At 38.6% G+C, this 21,938-nt stretch overlaps 3 protein-coding genes across 3 annotated transcripts; all 3 read right to left on the minus strand.

Moving 5' to 3' along the window:
* Window positions 1–1,487: 1,487 nt before the first annotated feature.
* LOC122774955 (serum amyloid P-component-like) lies at window positions 1,488–3,282 on the minus strand. The gene is made up of 5 exons (XM_044034602.1): window positions 3,224–3,282; window positions 3,001–3,055; window positions 2,464–2,566; window positions 2,052–2,349; window positions 1,488–1,938 (listed from the first exon to the last, which is right to left on the minus strand). The coding sequence occupies exons 2-5, from the start codon at window positions 3,053–3,055 to the stop codon at window positions 1,717–1,719; spliced, it is 678 nt and encodes a 225-aa protein (XP_043890537.1). The 5' UTR covers window positions 3,224–3,282; the 3' UTR covers window positions 1,488–1,716.
* Window positions 3,283–6,400: 3,118 nt separating this feature from the next.
* Window positions 6,401–8,323, minus strand: LOC122774956 (C-reactive protein-like). The gene is made up of 5 exons (XM_044034603.1): window positions 8,267–8,323; window positions 8,034–8,088; window positions 7,438–7,540; window positions 7,054–7,351; window positions 6,401–6,937 (listed from the first exon to the last, which is right to left on the minus strand). Exons 2-5 carry the CDS (start codon window positions 8,086–8,088, stop codon window positions 6,719–6,721), a joined length of 675 nt encoding a protein of 224 aa, XP_043890538.1. The 5' UTR covers window positions 8,267–8,323; the 3' UTR covers window positions 6,401–6,718.
* Window positions 8,324–8,638: 315 nt separating this feature from the next.
* steap4 (STEAP family member 4) lies at window positions 8,639–15,354 on the minus strand. Its single transcript, XM_044034601.1, has 10 exons — window positions 14,983–15,354; window positions 14,607–14,714; window positions 14,442–14,512; window positions 14,252–14,339; window positions 13,267–13,545; window positions 13,092–13,186; window positions 12,879–12,989; window positions 11,760–11,802; window positions 11,463–11,627; window positions 8,639–10,136 (listed from the first exon to the last, which is right to left on the minus strand). Exons 1-10 carry the CDS (start codon window positions 15,190–15,192, stop codon window positions 9,876–9,878), a joined length of 1,431 nt encoding a protein of 476 aa, XP_043890536.1. The 5' UTR covers window positions 15,193–15,354; the 3' UTR covers window positions 8,639–9,875.
* Window positions 15,355–21,938: the final 6,584 nt, after the last annotated feature.

Below are 21,938 nucleotides of genomic sequence, written 5' to 3' on the forward strand. Positions count from 1 at the left end.
ATTTAATATTTATTTAGCCTGGTGGACCCATTGAAACAAAGATCTCTTTTCTCAGTGAGACCTGCCGAAAAAAGCAATTCTAGAACACAAATAACAAACAGAGAAAATAGAGACATAATATAGGGAACAGATTAGAAAAAAATACAAGATTTATGAAAAATGTCAGATAGTAAAACTTTGAAATCACCAATGGGGATATAACAATAAAGTCTGAGAACAGTTCGGAGCTCATTCCTTAGAGTTTCTGTCAGCACAAACCAACATTCTAAAGGCCACATGGGGGTGTTTGTAATAACTGTTGGATTTGTTTACTCACCTGCTAAATACGAGGCTGAAATTTGACCTGCAATTAAACTAAAATGTACCTCAAACTGCCAGTTTTACAAACTGGTGTAGCTTTTATGAATCCAGCATCTATAAGATCCGAGACAATTTTATTGATTGAGAAACTGGCAGCATCTGTCAGCACAGAATGACTCACATTAACAATGAAAAGTCAATGTGAGAGTGTGTCTGATTTAGTCTGATTTAACTGGGAGAATGAGTGATGAAATGTGAAGCAACTTATGCCTTAACATTATAAGTATGAGCCTATTCACAAGTGGCAAAGTGGTGCTGTGTGACTGCGTGAGTGTGTAGCTAATGTTAATACTAAAGGTAAGTTAACAGTGCTTTCATCATTTTTTTTTGACAGTAGAGTGTAGAGGAGCTTCAAAACAAGCAGACACACAGTGTAAAGCCTTTCTGACTAACATGCTAAAAAACAATGGTCTATACACAGTAGACATGGAGCTTCTGAAAATCATGCCTTTCTATCGATTTCAGGCTAATTTGGTCAGATTACCTGACCAAATTATCCTGTGTGAGGGATTAACAGTATTCACCAGTCATCCCAATTTCAAATCATATTGAAATATATCCTAATTATTAAAAATGTTTGATATTACGAGTAAACTGTGATTGGGTGCGTGAGCAGAACACAGCAATAAGCGATGAGAGCGTGTTGACCAAGAAACAGATGTTGTGTACTTTTGTTTAGAACCACCAAGTTGTTTCCGTCTTGTCAGCCATGACTTCAAAACATCACGGACACACAAGAGCTATTAAGTGACGATGCCGACAGTCTACCTCCAACTCTGTTTATATTCTGAAGTCACTGTTTCTGTGAGATCTCAAATCCCTGGATTCTCCTGCCTGAATTTGTTTGATTAAACACTAAGTGTGTGGTCCTGCGTCTTAACTTGATCTGTGGTCTGTGCTTTCTCAGGATTAAAAAACACTGAAAATCTGTAAAACAAACAAACAAACTAGTAACTCATTTGTAACTAATCAGTCACAAGTTTTGTTGTGTGTCCATGGTCTCCCATGTTTTTGAAATCAAGTCAGATTTGAAAATCTGTGGGGTGGTCTTTATGCAGGGTAAATAATATCTTGGTAGATGAGAGAGGGATATGAGACATAGATTTAAAAAAAAGAGTAACTTCACATTCGATTCATTGCTTTTATTTTTTCTGTTTTATGATTAATTAGAATTTTACAACAGATAATAAATCATAAACTGGCATTAAGTAAAGAAACTCAATATTTCTGGTTTTAATGGCACGGTAAAATTAATTTTTAATTAAGTAGAATTAAGTTCTACATCTTTTCATTTCCATTTTACATAAATGCAAGTGTATGGATCATACTCTTTTAAAACAAGTATTAGCAGTCTTGTTAAATTGCACATGGTGTGACTGTGTTCTCGACCAGCACTTTGTCAAAAATCTTGTACTCCAGTGCGCTCCAGTTGATCACATCACCTTGAGTGAAGTTTAGATTGTAAACATATTTCTGGATCTCACAAGGGGAAAGGACATAGTTCCACATGTGGACATCCATCATCATACCAACCAAAGACTGTCTAGCATCAAATCCTCCACCATAGGAATCCTGCTCCTGTTAAAAGGTTGAAAGAAAGTACAAGTTACATTTTTGTATAGAGATCCATACACGACACACAATAAATCCACATCGACACCGTGTTGCTTAGCATTAATTAACAACCTTACCTGTCCCAAAATAATTATAGGAGTTCCGACGATGTTGGATCCCACATCAAGGAATCTTTTGATAAAAGGCTGTCCATCAAACCAAAGCTGTACAATTCCAGACGCAGAGTCCCATGTTGTACAAATAGAGTGCCACATGTTTGGCTTATAGTCGACCCACTCGTATTGTACATTTAAATCCCTGACATGAGCCTCCATCTCCTTATTTGTATTATCCCAGAAAATCGCAAAGTCATTGGGATGACCACGTGTGGACATGGAGAACAAGCCGTGACTTCTTCTGAGGTCTGTAAAGGACCTGTAGGTATTACAAAAAACAATAAACCATTTATCCTTCATAGTTATTATCATACATAATTATGATTCTGTCTACCGTTATACAGTTACAGTGTGTTATTTCAGTCAGTGATACCTGTGGCAGACGGTTACATCCCTGAACTCCTGCTGTGATGTAATCAGCTTCACATAAGCGGACTTGGATTCCATCGGAAAGATGAACATTTTTCCTGACATATCTGGAAAGACAGACAGATTTTCTCTCTCTCTTTTTTACATAGTTTATTATTTTGCACATGACATGTTATCATTATCTATAACTTCAACATCTCAACACATGAATGAAAACAACTGTCTCTTTATTTGCACTGAGGAAGAATAAAATGTTCCTATAAAAAGACATTCAATGACATGATTATTTGCTTTTTGGTTAGTTAAGTTTGTTTATTGTTTTGTTCAGAATTGTTTTGTTTTTTTGCTAATCAAAAGTAGAATTTCTACTTTAAACAGGATTAATTGGTCATTCAAAACCCGATGGTTATGTATTGTTAACATAGGCATACCTATGTGAAATATTCCCAATTAAAACTCTAATAATGCACTTTGCAATCTTAAATTTGGTGTTTAACTTTTGATATCCCATCTGTTATATTGATAATATCTAATTGTTTACCTTGAGGGTCTGCAGCACATGCTGTCAGCATCACCAGCACCAGCAAAAGGTTCATCTAATAAGACAAGAAATGCCATTGGGAAACATTTTAATACAGTATGATCAGTTCTTTTAGTTGCTACTCAATTATTTGTATACACCTTGTACATACACAATACCGAAAACATACATTATAATACAAATAAATTCAATTCCAAAACAGTTTTGCAGGTTCAGATCTTACCTTGAGATCACTTGAGGATTTTTGGACATTGACTAGAACTGAGATTATAGAATTTATAATCCCAGCACTTCCTCATTTAGTTTTGTGCCTAGTTTCCTTCCTTTATCTACTTCTATAATTCTTGAACTTTTTGCTGTGTCAACAGAATCATCATCATGTTGAAATAGCCATTGTTGTTCATAACAAATATGTAGGTAACTTTGGTTTTTGGATGCTGGGTTATTGCTGTTGAATGTGTCACCAAACTGACTCGAAAGATAGATGTCAAGTTACAGGAATTAAAGATCACAGATGCAGCAAAGTAAAAACTTCAACCAATAAGCAAGTAGCTAGTAGATTTGGACAGAACTGAAAACACACTGGTATGGAGATAAAGACACAAGACAATCAGTTATAATGTAGTTTATTTGAAGAGCGTTTAATGTGGTGACAAACAAATGAAATAAAAGACAATTCACAAAAGAGAGAGAGAGATCATAGAAACAAACACTGCCATGCGCTGTAGTTTAACGCTGTCAAGAAACTCAAAAATCTTACAAAGTTAAACATTTGCTGCTGATGTTAAAGGAGTCTGTCACGGTTGCAGTTTGCAAATCAAGGAATTACAACCACTCTCTCAATCAAACACATTTCTGGTTGTGGGTTTTTAAAATTGTACACACAAACTGCAGATTATGCAGACCATGCATGCAGTTTTACTTGTTGCTTGTAGAAAACAAGTTTGATATGAACCTCTACATTAATATATATAACTCCTGTGTGGTCAAGTTAAATGCTCACTACAGGGAGGCTGTGTGTCAGAATAACCACATTTGTTAGAGAACTCTGGTGTAGAGAGATGCTCTGATCTAAGCTTTAACATTTTGTCCTTGTGGAAGCAAAAATCGAATTCTACAGAGTGTAGGTCTACTAAATAGCACACGGCTTTTTTATTGGCCTTGTTTACCTCTTGGAGGAGGCAAGCCTTCTGCGCTCTTAGGGACTCGACTTCTTCCTCTAGAGCTGCTTTGCTCTGAAATGAAAATTCAGCAGCATCCATTCCAACAGTGATACTTAGGATGCATTCTTAGCGTCAAAACAAACTGTCATTGATGAGAGAGTTTATTTCCTCCTTGCACTCAAATTTAACCTGTTGATGAATTCAACATAACCAGACTTTAGGCTCTGTGCAAAAGAAGAAACACACAGTTCCACACAGGGATTCTCCATTTGTAGGTCTAGAGAAGGAGTTGAAGTAAGTTGTAAAATATAACAAACAAATCAATTAGTTTAACCCGAGGAACACTTTGTAGTATTGCTACCTTGGGCTAACAACAACACGGATGTCTACCGCATGGAAAGGGGCTTTTTTTAAACTTTTTAAACTTTTTAAAAAACTAAAGAAAAACACAAAAGTGCAAACACCATGTGATTATCGTGAAATGATCCTGAGGTACTGAGAATCAGTGTTGGTAACACATTACACTGTATACTGTATTTTTGCATAGCAACAATTTACAAAACACTAAAACTGTTGCAATTTCTAAGCAAAGTTATGCTGAATTACTGCCTTTCATGTGACACTGGATCACAATTTAACAACGGAAGGAATATACAGGAAACAAAGTTTCAATGAAGTGGATTCAGTTCCAAAAGAAATTTGACATCACTTTTTGAATGTGTGTAAAAATATATCATTGTAATATAATGACATTTTTGACTTATAACGTTTGATATCAAGGTCACTCTTTAATAGAGTGATGTGTGCAAAGTAACTTCCTCAACTGCACTTCCTCAATTACAAAGTAATTTTTCTCTGAATAACATACTAATCTGCTGTCTCAGCAGGAATCAAAACAGATGTTTTTGTGAGTATTGCTGCTCCTGGTGGTGGTGCTGGTGTGCAGCCTAATTTACTGTGGAATGTTTATGACACAGTATATATATATATATATTACTTACTTCATGAGCCTTGTACCTCAAACATGGTGTTATTTAATATTATTTAGTCTGGTAGTCTCGTTGACATAATATAAGGAACAGATTAGAAAATAATAAAACATGTCAGATAGTAAAACTTTGAAATCACCAATGGGGATGTAACAATAAAGTCTCAGAACAGTTTGGAGCTCATTCCTTTTATTTGAAGTTTCTGTCAGCAGAAACAGTGATTGGGGGCGTGAGCATTAGAGCTGAAATATTTGCCCAAACCCGACGGGACCCGACAGGCTTAATTTCTATCATTTTACACAGGCTCGGACCAGGCTTGGGCTTGCACTCTGGCCTGCGTTTCGAGTTGTGCTCCGGCTTGTAAATGAGCGGTCAGAGGATGCATTTCGATTTTGAAGTGAGAAAGATTGCGTTAATGATGTGAAAGTGGATGCTGAGGAAAGTGGATGCTGGATGTGTGTGGTCCTGCGTCCTAACCTGATTGGCCTGTGCTTTCTAAGGGTTACAAACCATTGAATATCAGTTAGAAAGTCTGTTGTGCCTGTGGTTTCCCACCTTTTTAAAATCAAGTAACTTTTAAAGGTGACATCGAATGCTTGTATCACACATATATGTTAGTTATGGAGGTCTACTTACATATATTAACTTGTTTTCATGGTTAAAAACCTACTAGTCACTGCAAACGAGCCGATCAAAATATCTCCTCACTGACGCTCTTGTCAGCCGCGCTGTTTCAGACCAAAACCACACAGAACGTGGACTGTGTTGTGATTGCCCAGCCAATGAGAGCTTTCCCACTGTCCTGTGATTGGCCAGGTACCTGGAAGTGACGTAATAGATGGGCCAGCTCTCAGATAGCTACAACGAGAGTAGTTCTTCTTCTTCTGCGGTTGAATATACGCAACCTGGACTAGTGCCCGCACCAGGAGGCGCTACGGTGGTGAGAGGAGTGGTGAGGGATTCTGATGACGACATCAACATAAGGAAGTGCCGATCCGCTTCGCAGAGCCCAGGAAAACAATAAAACCCTGTTTTCTCAGCAGTGGCTGAACTGTTTGTTCTGAAACTTTAGGGTTTCATAAACGAGGTAATGACACAGAAACACACACAAACGCAACGTTAACTGGAGCGTCCGGTCTATGTCGCCTTTAAAAACCCTTTTGTGAGGGGTGGGCTTTATGCAGGGTAAATAAGTATCTTGGTAGATGTGGAGAGGGGTATGAGACATAGATAAAAAACAAAAGTAACTTTCACCTTTCATTCATTGCTTTTATTTTTTCTGTTTTCTGATTATTTTGACGTTGAAGGTGTTTGTAAAACTACAAAATTACAACAGATAATACATTGTAAACTGACATTAAATATGAAACAATATCATCTGCAATATTTGTCTCATTACAACTTTAAATCAGTAGCACAGCCAAGGATAGAAGTCATATGAAGAAAGCTTTCTATAACAAGCATTATACATCTGGGTCAACACATTCTTTTCAATTTCCATTTTACATAAATGCAAGTGTATTTATCATACTCTTTTAAAACAAGTATTAGCAGTCTGGTTAAATTTCAGTGACATGGCGTGACTTTGTTCTCAACCAGCACTTTGTCAAAAATCTGGTACTCCAGTGCGCTCCAGTTGATCACATTCCCTGGACTGAAGTTTAGATCGTCAACATATTTCTGGATCTCACAAGGTGAAAGGACATAGTTCCACATGTGGACATCCATCATCATACCAACCAAAGACTGGTTAGCATCAAATCCTCCACCATGGGAATCCTGCTCCTGTTGAGATTGCCAAGGTTGAAAGAAAGTACAAGTTATATTTTTGTAAAGAGATCCATACACAACACACAATAATTCCCACATTGGCACCGTGTTACTTATCAATAGAACCTTACCTGTCCCAAAATAATTATAGGAGTTCCACTGATGGTTGATCCCAAGTTAAGGAATTTTCTGATTGAAGGCTGTCCATTAAACCAAAGCTGTACAATTCCAGACGCAGAGTCCCATGTTGTACAAATAGAGTGCCACATGTTTAGCTTATAGTCCCGCCCTCCATATTCTGCCTTTTTATCCCTGACATGAGCCTCCATCTCCTTATTTGCATTATCCCAGAAAATCAGGAAGTCATTGACATGAGTAGGCGTGGACATGGAGAACAAGCTGTGGTCTCTTTTCAGGTCTGTAAAGGACCTGTAGATATTACAAAAAACAATAAAAACAATTATCATTCATGCTACTGTTATACAGTTACAGTGGGTTCTTTCAGTCAGTGATACCTGTGGCAGACGGTTAAAGCCCTGAACTCCCGCTGTGATGTAATCAGCTTCACGTAAGCTCTGTTGCTTTGCATTGGGAAGTTGAACATTTTTCCTGACATATCTGAAAAGAGAGAGACTCCTTTTTTATTCACCAATTATTTTGTCATATTATGTCATATTATCATTATCTTTATCTTCAACACCTCAACACATGAATGAACACGAATGAATTCAAGTGACACTTACTTTTTACTTTCACAGTAAACCACTGTCTCTTTATTTGCACAATTAGTGCTGATAATGCTGCTATATCTTTTACAATTTGTGAGAAAACGTTAAATCCACTATGGAGGAAAGTTCCTCTAAAAAGACATTCTATGACATGATTATTTGCTTTTTGGTTGGTTTCATTTGCTTGTTGTTTTGTTCAGAACTGAGTTGCGCAGTTGATGTCAGTGTTTTTTGCTAATCAAAAGTAGAATTCAGGATTCAATCAGGATTAATTGGTCATTCAAATCTGATGATTAGGAATTATTAACATAGGCAAACCCGTGTGAAATATTCTTCCTTTTGATATCCCGTCAGTTGAATTCATAATGTCTAATTTCTTTTACCTTGTGGATCTGCAGCGCATGCTGTCAGCATCACCAGCACCAGCAAAAAGTTCATCTAATAAGACAAGAAATACCATCGGAAAACATTTTGAACATTTTAAAACAGTGTGTTCAGTTCTTTTAGTTGCTACTCAATTATTTTTGTATTCACCTAGTACATAGACTACACAGAAAACATACATTTGATTACAAATACATTCCATTCGATACAGTTTTGCAGGTTCAGATCTTACCTTGAGATCACTGGAGGATTTGTAGACAATGAATAGTATTGACCTTTATAATCTCAGAAGTTCCTCATTTAGCCAAGTGTCTAGTTTCCTTCCTTTATCTACTTCTACAATTTTTGAACAGTCATTTTTGCTGTGTCACCAGAATGATCATCGTGTTGAAATAGCCACTGTCGTTTGTGACAAATGTGTAGTTAACTGATTTTTTTAGTTGCTGGTTTGAGAGTTACATTGCCGTGTTGAATGTGTCACCAAACTGACTAGAAAGATAGATGTCAAGTTACTGCAGCAAAGTAAAAACTTCAACAAATAAGCAAACTACTACTGGTTTACTAGAAGAAAATACATTCGTATGGAAATACAGACACAAGGCAATCGGTTACAAGGAAGTTTATTTGAAGAGCATTTAATGTAGTGACAAACAATTAAAATAAAACACCATTTACAAAAGAGAGAGAGATCATATAAACAAAAGCTGCCATGCACTGCAGTTTAACACTGTTGAGAAACTCAAAAATCTGACAAAGTCAAACACTTGCTGCTGATGTTAAAGGAGTCTGTCACAGTTGCTGTTATGTGACTTTAAGAAGAAAAAGGGCAGCTTCTTAAATTGAACATGGCACATGCCACTGTACACGCTATGATTATAAAATACAATCATTTCAACATGAGTCCATAAAGAGAGGCAGTCTTCTCAGGAGTAAAAAAAGAGATAAGAATTAGTTAGTTTTGTACACACATCAAATATTGAGAGTTAATTTGACCTCTGCATTAAACCCATCCTTATTACACAGCAGTAGTGAACACACACAAAAGTTGGGCGCATTTGTCTGCCATCCTCCGATTTAACCAGTGACCCTCCAGTTACAAGCTCAATTTCTTTCCTCTTAGCCATCTCTCTTATCTGGGTGGCAGATAAGATAGAGATAAGAACAGTTGATGTCCCTGTCGTCACATTCAAAACAATGAGCTGGGATTGGCACTGTCCCTTCAAGAACATGACCAGTCTTTATTTACGCAGCCAGCAATTCAACATGCAATCTTAAAAAGTGATGAAAATGAAAAACCATTATCAGATGTTGCTATATTGCGATGAGTATTGTGGACTATGCAAATTATTATGAGCTTGTCTGAAGCAAATTGGAAACATCATTGGTGAAGCAAATGTCACCAATGCCTGAATGCAAGTTTCTTTAATATCAAACCAGTTTAATTGTATTCAGCATATCTACACAACCAACGTTGGCTTTACAGCACCAATACTAGTTCCCCTGGATTCAGTTAAATTGGGGCGATTCTCATAGCCTTCAAATTGAAGTGTACATCTGCGATCCCCCTCTATCTCATGTATAAGGACGCCCAAAACAGAGGGGTAGGGCTAAGTGGTAGGGGCAAAGAGTGAAATGAGATTGAGTGTAATAAGCCAATTGTAATTTTTGTTATTGCTGAATTTTCATTCCAAGAAAAAAAAATTGGTTTACAATGGAAATGGAAATGAAGCCTCTTCTTCTGCTTCTATTCCTGAAGAATTAGAAAAAATACTGATGTCCAAATAAAATAGTCCATTCTGACTTGATGATTTTTCTTTTTACTGACTGTAATTCTAATAACCTTATGTCAACAACAATCCCGTGCTAGCTTCTTCTGGATCAGTCTTCCTCTCCCAGCCCTGTCGAATGCGGGTAAGGCTGCGGTCCACCCAGGGCAGCAGCAGCAACAGCTTGAGCACCAACACTGCAGAGGGCAACACCAGACAGAGCTGGTAGGCAGAAGGAGTGTACCATTTATAGGAAGAGGGATAAAGGAACCTGTTCCAGCCATACAGGTAGGTGTGAAGCGTGCAGAGGAGCAATGTAAGGTAGCCCAGCTTGGACTGGAGGAAACACAAAAAAGAAAAAGAAAAAATAATGAAGTTACATAACTCAATTGTAATTTCTGCTTTCACAAATTTATAAACTTTATAAACACAGATCTAATTTCAAGCTCCAAAATGTCAAGACCGTGCCCAAGGATAACATCTGACCCCACATTACATTTGATGAATAACTTAACATTTAAAACATTGCTCTAATTTGGGAGGTGTGTGGAATGAGAAAATGATCTTGAAATGACCCAGCTGCATTTATGAATGAGCCTGTTCTCAGAGGTGAGTTCACTTATATATTTGATTGGCCAACATTAAGGTCAAAGTGAAGAAAAAAGGGGGTAAACACTTACAGAACACCTCCGTCTGACAAAGTAAAAACACCCTTGAAGGATGTTTTTTAGCTTACAAAAGGTAGAAATATGAGTAACAGGCACTATTTTACATCTGAGCGGAGTCACTGAGTCATCCTCATCAGTCATGGCTTGAATGTTGGCTAATGGACATGGTGTGAAGATCAGAACAAACTGTTTTTCTACCACTAGCCACATTCCTTAAAGGTCCTGGAGCCTCTGCACTAAATAAACCTCAGCAGCCTAGAGCATAAACGGTTGCAGCGGGGGGAAAGTACACAGGAAATTTCACAACACACTTTGAAGTATCTCCAGAGGACACATTTTAAGTGGATACCAAGTGACCCTGTTTAATATTGAGCGCATGTGTCCTGAAGTTAACTGAATCATCAATCTGGTTGTCATTTGCAGCTTTTCAAGGCCACGGTGAAGAGGTGAGATAATCATCTGTTCCATATTAAATTTCCCAATAAGCTTGTTTGTATTCTTTTCATCAGACACTGGCTCATGAAATATCACAGAAATTGCGTTGAAATGACTGGCAATGTGCTTGTCTACTATTCAGGTTTTTGTTTTTGTTTTGTTTTTTCTGTCCCAAAGACACTAGGCACAAAAGGTTTGAGGCTTTTGGTGTTTTTCATTTTGCTAAGTGGTTGTAGGATTTAAGTGCAAATCTAAATTGAGAATGAACACACGTGTAGCTTCTTAATGTGTGGGTCTAAAAAATGACGTTTGTCATTTGAGGTTTCTTGGAAAACCCTAATGAAATGTAATATCTGTACACATTTAATAATTCCAGTAAAAGCACTCACAAGCACCAACATGTGCGGGAGTGATAAACCTGGGAGACCACACCACTGAAAGCCATTAACACAGAATCCACAGCCTCCTTCCTCCTAGTTTTGACCACCAACATGTCACCATGTTAAAATGAAGCAGAAATTCAGCCACATGCTGATGTACTGCACAGATATCCACACACCTGTATGAAGTTAAACTCCCTCCAGCTGAGAGCATTGCTGACAGAGGGCAGAGACGTTATTCCCAGCAGGAGATACGTAGCAAAGCCCAGAATCCCCACAGAGTAGTAGGAGTCAGTTCTCCATGCTGACGTACTGTCGAACTCGCTCGTCCGGTTCTCCCTGATCTTTAAGTGACAGCAAATAAAGTGGGATATTTATTAAAATGTACTGTTGGATAAGTTGATACATGTTCTTTAATTTTAAGTTTTATTAAAAACAAATGTAGGCATAAAACCACAGTTGTGTGTGTGACTTACATCTGAGATGGTTCTGGCAGCAATCCTGTATCTCACATAATATCTGGGGGGAAAAATAACAAAAAATATTTACACATTTCAGATTCTTGATTTTAATAGCTGTTTCTCTTTTGTTTTTGATTTGTTTTGACAGTTTATATTCAGCACTTGACCTTTTTCTTTTTCAGCTTCTCAAGCAATTGTAACCTTGTCACATTTAGTAATTATATGTAACATTTCTAATAGATGAATTAATAACATTAGTCTTTATCAAATCATTTTGGTGTTTATTCGAGTATAAGAAGGGATAATTATTTTTAAGCCTACATTTTCTGGTCATATACATCCATATGTATATAGTACTGCTGTATAGTAAGATAAAAATATCTTCACTTTGCTAATATGTAAGATCAACTGTCAGTCTCACCGTTCATATCCAAAAGTCAATCATCACAGGATTTGTCAGACATAAAAACAACAATAAGACGTTTGTGTAAGTGTGTAATTGCTGAAGCGAAGAGCTCATTACACAAATGAAGAAGAAAACACTGGTATGTGAAGTTCATTATAGTTTCCTGATTCAGCAGAGGAGTCCTCTGTGTCTTACAGTCTGCTGTCTCACCATAGGATGTCACCATTTCCTACACACTGGACCATTGATGCTGTGGTTGATCAGTGTGTTTTTAATGCTTTTTTGAAGCCTTGAATGAAGAAATTACAACAACAACAGGCGCTTCAAATAAACTCCTTAACTGATTTGCCACAGTATTTTTACTTGCACTTAAGTTAAATATACATTTTAAAAAATGGTGTCCATCAACCTAATATTAGTGAGTGTAGAAGAAGTAAATTAGACAATCTCAGTATAATAGCAACACAAAGTCCAGAGTGTAACGCCTCCTCTTTCAAATAGTTCCAACTAAAAAAGTAAGATTAAAAGCTTCAATCAAGGTAGGTTTTATAAATAGGCTGGTATTAGACAGTATTTGTAACTGTCAGTAGTTTCCTTTGACCTACATTCACAAATACTTCCAAGTTCAAAACTGTCATTTGTTTTGGGTGAAAGTTGAAACAAATATTTCAAGGTGAATTCAGATCAAATAAAAATAGAGGCATGTGTGCACATGTTACAAACTGCACCTGATGGGGATGATGAGAGTGTACATCACGTGAAGAAAAGCAAATCCAAGTGCCAGCAGTCCCAGCTGTTTCCTGCAGAGCATCCAGCGATCCAGCCAGTTGGGAAAACGCCTAGAATAAACAAACTCTTTAGACTTTAACATACAATATACTTGAAAGTGTCCACCTTGTGTTCAGGCAGTAATAGAAATCCATCTTGTTCTGATGTCTAACTTGTATTTGGTTCCTCTGTAGAGCTGAAAGAAGGCAGCTACGACACCAGGTAGGTAACACAGTGCCAGCATAATGAGCGACACAATGGGAAACACCTGAAAGGTCAACAGAAGAGATTACTGTAATGACAGCGTGCATCATACTTAATTAAAAGCCAATAAATATATCAGTCTACCTTGTTTGCCAGAGACACCATGATCCTGAAGGAGATGTCTTTCCCCTGGACAACATATGCATAAATGACATCTCTAAGGACCACATAGAAGAAGAAGAAGGCAGTGAGGCCAACGGCCACACGTAGAGGCAGCCTCCACTCTGGGAAAAGCTGCAGGGGGAAGTCCTCAAGTTCCCTGGCTACAGACAAAGACCCTCTATCCAGAACAGTAAAGCCCAGTTTGGTGGCCATGTCTGCAACGGCCTGCTTTGCTTCTTTACTGTCTCCACACAGGAACACCTGAAGCATGAAAACATACATGTGGATAATGTATTTTTAATATTTATACATTTCTGTTGATGCATGTGTTTTACACAGCGATGCAAGAATGGTTTCATCTTGAGAGGATTTCACATAAATGCATAAAAGAGATGTTGAAATACCAAATTCAGCTGCTCTTTTATTAAGAGATTTTTCTGAATATGAACTATTACCATGAAACCACAGTGTCCCATTATTAATAGGACAAAAAAACCTGTTATATCTTCATTAGCTGCATCTATTGTGTGTCATTGCAAATGGAGCAGCTAAAGCAAACCGATGCAAGAAAAACTTTCCCTTTATCTCTTGAATGAACAAGTAAAAAAAACAACAATGTTCTGTCAACACCTGTGATTTTGCTTAAAATACACCAACATAATACCCACACTACTTAAATGCATATTCCCACCAAATCATACTCAATCCTGTATAGTTGCTGTGTCCTCTGGGATTGTGCAAACAAATCAAATTGAAAAATCAAAAAAAATAAACTCAACACATGTTGAGAGAGTGAAAAGAAGTTTAGCTCTAAGAGAAACCGTGGAGACACATATAATTCAAAAGACACACATGTGAACACAGTGGAAAAAAAACATCTGTCACCAGGAAAATAAGCATTTAGTTCCAAATTTGTTTGATAAGTTCTACATTTTAGTATCAACAACATTTGAAAAAACTTCAGTACCTGTCTGTTGGCATCCGACGGTCCATTCTGCAAAGCCCAGGCAGACAAAGTGTTAAAAGCTTTCACCACTTTAGCTGCAGGGATCAGCCTGGAAAACAAACACATTTTACTTCACCAGTTAGTTTCTCATGAATCAGAAAACTGTTGTGTAATGTGTTGATTGTTTGTTAGTTTTTCTCCGTTTTTTTACCTTTGTAGATACTCAGCATTGGCTTCTGGGTACATATTCTTCTTGATGTTGTTGCTGACGTCCACCAACACCTTCCAGCCATTAGCATGAGCAGAAATGACAAACGGTTAGAAATGAAGCGACTGCTATGTTGCACAAAACACATGACTGTGCAGTAATGTATACCTTCCCCTTGAGTTGAGGTGCAAGTGTCTCCAGGAAATCGTAGTGATCTCTCTGGATGCACATTAAGACCAGAGGGGCAGACTGGGCTGCTGCCACATGGCTCATCACCTGCACAAACACACACAAACCAAATGTGCTATTGTCATGCATTCCCACTACATATGGAAACACACTCAAGACTGTTCAGAGACACTACATGAATACACAATATGTATGATGAAAACACAGTGCTTAACTCACTCAGCCTTAAAAATCAGAGAGAAAATAGTTTGTTTTTCCCCCAGACTTTGACAATACTATCACAGGACACATAATCAAGAGTGAAAATGAAAGCTGAATTCCACTTATTCTGCGGATGGCATGCCAAGTGTTGTACCTGAGCTCCCTGAGGCAATGGGCCACAGCTGTGTGGTCTGCGGCTGCCGTACACCACCCTGTAGCCAGCCTGCAGCAGACGCAGACCCAGAGAGCGTCCTAAGTCCCCCGTCCCAAAGATACACAGCAGCTCTGGCTCTGGGGCAGCAGCTGTGCCCAGAGGACACAACGACAAACTCTCTGGCTTCACCTCTTCTGACATTTTGTCCATTCTTTCACCAGATACGAATGCAAAAGTTAAAAAAAACCAAAAAACTTTGTCAGAGTTACAGAGCGACAATTCCCCAAGGTGGATTTTGGAAATAATAAAAAAAAAAAGTCCTCTGCTGTCCAGATGTCTGCTCTTCGCACTCACTGTTGTGAATGACTTTTCAGACATGAATCTGTTTTTGTATTGGTCCTTCCTCTCCTCTCCCCTCCCCTCCCATTCACTGGGAAATTCCAAGGCAAATTTTGGAATGTGTACTGGCAGAGGTGTAAGTGTGTCATTTGTAGCAATTCTTTATTTGTCTGCGTGTGTGTGTGTGTGTGTGGGTGGGTGTTTGTGTGACTGTGGTAAGAATATCGTGTTCTCGGAAACCATTAAATCATTGTGAGAGTGTTTTTTCTGGTGTTACATAATCACTGTTCTACAAAAAAACAAAACAAAAAAACAACATTACAAAATATAGTAAATTGGTCAGTTGAGTAAAGTCCCTGTCAGCTTGAGCACAAAAAGGAAACATGAGATCACTACAACAGGTTGAGACGTGAAGTAAATGAAACCAAAGAGGAAAAGAAAGTTATATCTTTGTAGTGTCTGAGTCATAAATGTCTGAACATTGAGTTCAGTATAAAACAAGCACATTATCACCAACAATGCCATCATTACAACTGTGGAGCAGCACCACTGAACACTTGACAAGCTCAACATCTGAACCAGGTCTTGGTCATGGTCTGAAACATGCAGTAGAATGCCCCCAACCCCCTCTTCTACCTCACTACAAAGTCTCCATTATATGACCGTAAAATCCACATGCTCCACCAATCGCATAATTACTTTTATGTATAAAGGAGAAAACACACAAAAACAGACACTTTTATTAGCACGTTATCTACTGTGCACACAGTCCCTGATATAGCGGTGCATGCTGATTCATGGCGTTTGCAGGCCAAACCGCCAATTTCAGTCTAATCTGCACTCTTGTGTTGCCCTATGAGTAATTAATATTCTTAGCCTCTTAACTGAAGTCAGCCTCTGAGCACAGCCCCTCTTATTTTCCCAGAGGTCCAGAATAGCTCCAGTGTTCAGGGCTGAGGTGAACCGCAGACCTAGTGACCTGTCCTACACTGTAATTATTCCCTCTGCGCTGCTGCCTCAGTAAGTGGCCAGTGTGTATTAGTGTGTGTCTGCGTGTCACACAAATACATAATGGTATTTTACTGGCACACACATATACTACAAGATAATGCAATGACATTTGTTGCTGATCTGTTTTTCGGGGGAAGTAATTAGCCCAAGACCTTAACAGCAATTAATTTTCTGTTTGAGAAACAATTTACCTTCTCACCCCTAAAGATCGTAAAAGCATAAAAAGAGTGGCACTTTCTTTCTTTTGGTTAGAAATGCTTTCTCTGCTGAGGACGTGTGTACGTTTAGAAACATATTAGGTGGTCACTAACCCAGCGTTCATTGATACCTGAAGGTCAAAGATAAACTCGGTTTAAACAGCTGAAGCAGTAGAGGGCAGAGTTCAACCTCAGTGAGCTACACAAAACAAAGCAGCCTTTAAAACAGGGGCTTGGACTTCTAATGATAAAATAAAATCAGCAGCAATCACATGTCAAGGTAGAAAAGGCACTGTCAGCCAAAGGGTGGTGATTGGACTGTCTAGTATTCCCAGGCTACACCCATTACATGATTGGTTTTGCTCTGCACAATATCTGATTGTCTAAGCAAAATGCAAAGTGCATTAGAGCCACAATTCTGTGCTAATTGAAATGAGGCTCACTGATAAAGTAAACTCACGCTTTCAAGATCATTGGACAATGTTTTGTTTTTTTTGCCAAAATGATTCATTTTAAGTTGCACATCTCAAGGTTTGTTCAGTTCTATTTTTTTTTAAAAATGTCCCGAATGTGCAATTTTGGTCATGGTGGAATTTAGACCACAGAGAGCCGAGGGTAAGAAGAGAACAGTGATTAAGTTATCAGAGCAGACGCTCCTCAGGTAATGGATGATAAGATGCATGAATGACTGTAGCAATTATTCAGTGGAGAGTATGATTGGGGAAGATAAATTATTAAAGACTTGTTACAGAGAGTGATTTGGCATTAAAAAGAAAGAGGAAGATAACATATAGAGAGAGGGGGGTGGGTGGTTGTTTTAGATGATGTTTCAGATGTAGGCCACTGCAGGGGTTCGGCTCTTATCAAACGGGGTGGTTGGATCTGAGGTGTGACCAAATCAAGTTTGCCAAGCTGCTGTGCCACAGGGCAAACAAGAGGAGTGAGCTACATCCTGGTCTGAGGCCAATGTTTGGTTCACTGAGTCTTCTCTCTTCTCTCTTCACCTCCTCTACACCAGACAACACATGTGGCTTCTTATATTTTTTTATTTTTTGGGCACAGAATCCACTCACTTGGCAGAACTTCAACTATTATATTTGTGTCAATATGATCAAACAGCGCTTTTCACGAAGCAAGCAACACTTTATGAATTGGGCAAAACAAAAATGAACCACAAAATCCAAATAGACAAATTGCAAATAAAATATTGATTTAATCATTCGTAAATGTTTTTATTTTTAGACACCGGCTATTGAAGAAGACCTGAAACTAGCGATTTAAAAACATTAACTCCTCAAGAAAATGTTTAGTGACGTTATAACTCAAGTGACAAAGTAGAAACTTATTTTCCCATTGACTTCAATTTAAACTGATTTCTCTGTGCAACCAGCGCCCCCTGATGGCTCTTAAATAGATTTTTTACTTCTGGACTGGCTTCAGGGAGAAAACCAGAAGTCTATGTCCTATTATATTTTATACACAGTCTATGGACCTAACAGCCCAAAAGGTCACATTATAAACTGCTTTCCTTACAACATTAAAAATTGGGTGGAGCAAGTTGAAAAACCTACCCTCGTTTTCTCAGGGAATGGTCAAGCTGTTAAATACCTGACCGTTAAAATAAGAAAATAATGTCCAGCTGCCTGGTTGGTAGAGGATGACATCCTTTATAAAACTTATCATGGCTTTGCACAGAATAAGAAAGTGTTTTAACCTGTGATTCTCTCTCTCTCTCTCAATGGGCTATCGTTTTGATCGTTATAGAGATTTACAGTGAAATCTCCCTACTGACCCCAGCTGCATTGGTGCTCAATGAGTGGGCCTGTAAAGTTAATGGGTCAGATCCAATTTTTCCTTGTAACACAGTTCACTACACACATGCTCTCTCTCTTTCTCTCTCTCTCTCTCCCTTTCCTTACTTTGCAGAGCAGAATCAGGACATGCTCTTAGCTTTTTATGGCTCTTAAAAACTTGACAGTAGTTCTGTGGTAACTTTGACGTATGCCATATTACAGAAGCCCAGAGGAATTAAAACTTAAATTAAAATGATGGTTTTAATAATTTGAACAGTAAACCAACTATATACCCATAGTCCACCCACACTGGCGTTTATACTTGTGTTGCTGTCTAACTAGACTCCTCTCAGTAGTATTTCAATTTCAGAACTCACTGTCTGTGGGCATATGCAAACTCTACAGCAAAATGCATCATTTTAATGGTGTCAAATTGTTCTGATATGTCAAACAGAATATGCCCACAACTTTAACTTGCTGACAGCATCAAAAAATGGCTCACCTAAAAATATCTACACCAGTTTCAGTGTTTTCTGACAGGACGCTGAACCTTATATTACTCTACAAATCAATCTCTCCCTCCCAAACCAGAGTCCGCTGACAATGTTGAGCTCACATGACATGGGAGTTTGCCTGCCTGCTCCTGCCTCCATCTAAAGGTTTGTGGCATAGGTAAGCCTGAACACACACTTCCAAAGACTGTAATAACAAAATGTCACATTTGAACCTACTAATGGAGGCAGCAGAGGATCCACAAGGAAATTGGTGAGTAGTTTATAAAGTGACTTAAGGTTCAGTTTCATGGTCAAAGAGGTTATTGATATACAGCCTGGTAAAAGCAATGTGCATACTCATAAGACAGCATAAACTTACAGATATAATAACGTGTGCATTCACATGTGTAAAATTCAGTTTTGTTATGTAGTGTACTACTCTGTAAATCCATAGAAATACATATTTCTATTCAAGGCAACACCTGTTTAAGTTTGGTCATCTTATAATGACGTTATCCACTTTACATGTCCCTGATATGACTTCTGGAGCAAACCCCCATGAGTCACAGTGGTATATTAGCAATGGTGGTGAAGACAATATTTCCTAAGATTTTGGAGACACCGTTACATACTGTGTATTAAAGCTGGTGCAGATAATGTAACAACATAGTTGTCATTTTGAATAGAAATGTGCATTTCTATGAATTTACAGTGTTAGAAATGGTAATGCTGTTGCTCTACCTTGCCATACAGACACAGCAGCCTCTTCGAACAGGAAACTGAGCCGTGAGTCATTTTATAAACTAGTTACTCCATCAAAGCAGATTGCTTTAACAAAAAGGGAAATCTTGGTCACCTTATAATGACATTATTCACTTGACATGTCCCTGCTATGACAGCTGAGTGATAGATGTTTGTTAGTGATAGATTTTGATTAGCAATGGTGGTGAAGACAGCATTTCCTATGATACTCTCCTATCTCACACTGTCAAGTGATATTGTTTTGGAGAGGCTCTTAGAAGGAGAAATGACATACTGTGCATTTAAGCTGATGCAGATATTATTAGTTGAACCTTTTGTGAAATAGCAGAAATGTCTCTTCTGTCATCCATGGTCACAGCAAAGTTTTGCTGAGCCTGCACTCACCCTCAACTGCTTCTCAGCACAGGCGGCAAAGACACATTGACTATGTATAACTTCCCCATGCTGCCACATTTAAAATATCCTGGACTGTCCCTTTAATGTTACGGTAAAAGATTATGTTAACCCCCCCCTCTTCAGGGAATTTAAAACATACAGTTTAAATAATGTGGTTTTCAATTTCAAAGGCCACATTAGATCCAGAGCCTGACATCAGCTATATTATGTGGGGTCTTCTGTGTGGCAGCGACCATATAACAATTACATTAGACACCTTAAAGGCCCTGAGAGGAAGATCTATCTTGTGAAACCTGTATGCAGTCAGGCACCAGCCACTGATGAAATGCAGGAGTGCAGCAGCAGCAGTAACTGTGACAGCACTAGTTGCAAACGGTGCCATAAAGCAGCTTCTTCACCAAACCACAGTGTAACGGGGGCTTTTGACAGCTTAAATACACCACCTTATTACAAAAGCGATGCTGGATATTGCAGTGAGTAGAGTGGGGGTATAGGGTACAGTCAGTTCAAGGTGTGGCTGAATTAGCGTTGTACAGCTTGCCCCATATATTCAATAAGAGTTTTACTCAACAACAGACATTCTGAATTTTGAGCAATTTACGGTGCTGTATTTCGCAAAGCGCGTGCATTACCAAACACTCACAAGAAGTGAAACTGAATAAACTGGAAACAAAAAGCTCTATTCAGCAATGTGAGAATCAGAGAAAACGTTGAATACATATTGAAAAGTTATTTTTATACATCATTTTCAAAAAAACAAACACCTGCTGGCCACAAATCACCTGACTGGCATACTTATTCAACGTACCTACATTACACACCTCGCTTCACCGTTTCCCAATCTAATCCAATCTGCCCTCCTTTCCCATTTTTAATAACTACATCCACCCTGTCTCTGTGATTCTACTCCATTTTACTCCCAGATCCCACTCCCTCTAAGACGATGCAACATCAAATCCTGACTCTTGACAGAAGTGAATTTATAATTCATTCCCATGACCACACACTGCTGAATATTTCACTCTGGCAGTCATGTATAATTATAGGTGACTCTGTGTCAAGCTGTCACTCTAGATCCCCCTCTGGTAGTTTTTTTTTACACACAGCCCATAAGGCCTGGAAATATTGTTTCCTTGGCAGTGTGGGCTACTTTTCTTTTTTCTTTTTTGTCTCTCGGAGTCACTGGATTGCTCAATTAATGTCAATCGTTCAGTGGCAAACCACCACACACCTGGTCCTGCCTCCAATGAAACACATAATCACTTGCAATTACTGACCAAACAAAAAGCGTGCAGCACTGAGCAGACATCGGGGGGAATGCATAGCATGGTGTTTTAGGAAATGAGATAAAGCAAGTGGTAACGATCCTCATGAGAGTGGTAATGAGACTTAATGGGAGTTAATGGGGTTACACTGATCGGGAGAGCACAGAGACCTCAGGTTAATACAGCTTCTAACAGGACAGAGACAGAGTGAGGCTGGAGATGCATATGTATATACATCTACATGTGTGTGTCTATGCATGTGTGTGTGTGTTTTTACTGACATGCACATGCACATCCACACACACACAAACATGCAGTGCTCGCACTGCAGCCTGAAATCATTAGATTGTTACAACTCCCCTTAGTTTAAGAATTATACATGAGCCTTCTGGAAGCATCTTGACTTTGATTCTCTCATCCTTTGCTAGTGTTAGCGTGATACAATCACTAAGGGTGTGTGTGTGTGTGTGTGTGTGTTCTTTCAAGTCTTCTGCACTTAGCACCAGTTAATGAGATCAGGGTGAGCTTTACCTGTGAGGAGGCCTTTGATGAAATATGTTCAGAAAGAGAGGGGGGTCGCAGAGAATAAGATGGGAGGAGAGAGCCAGGAGAGAAGAAAGTGTCGGGTCTGGGCGCTTGCTGGTGTTGTGTGTGTGTGTGTGTGTGTGTGGTGGGGGTGATATATAGACATGGCTTGAA

This window comes from Solea senegalensis, linkage group LG9 (genome assembly GCF_019176455.1).
Source record: "Solea senegalensis isolate Sse05_10M linkage group LG9, IFAPA_SoseM_1, whole genome shotgun sequence".
Classification (NCBI taxonomy): domain Eukaryota; kingdom Metazoa; phylum Chordata; class Actinopteri; order Pleuronectiformes; family Soleidae; genus Solea; species Solea senegalensis.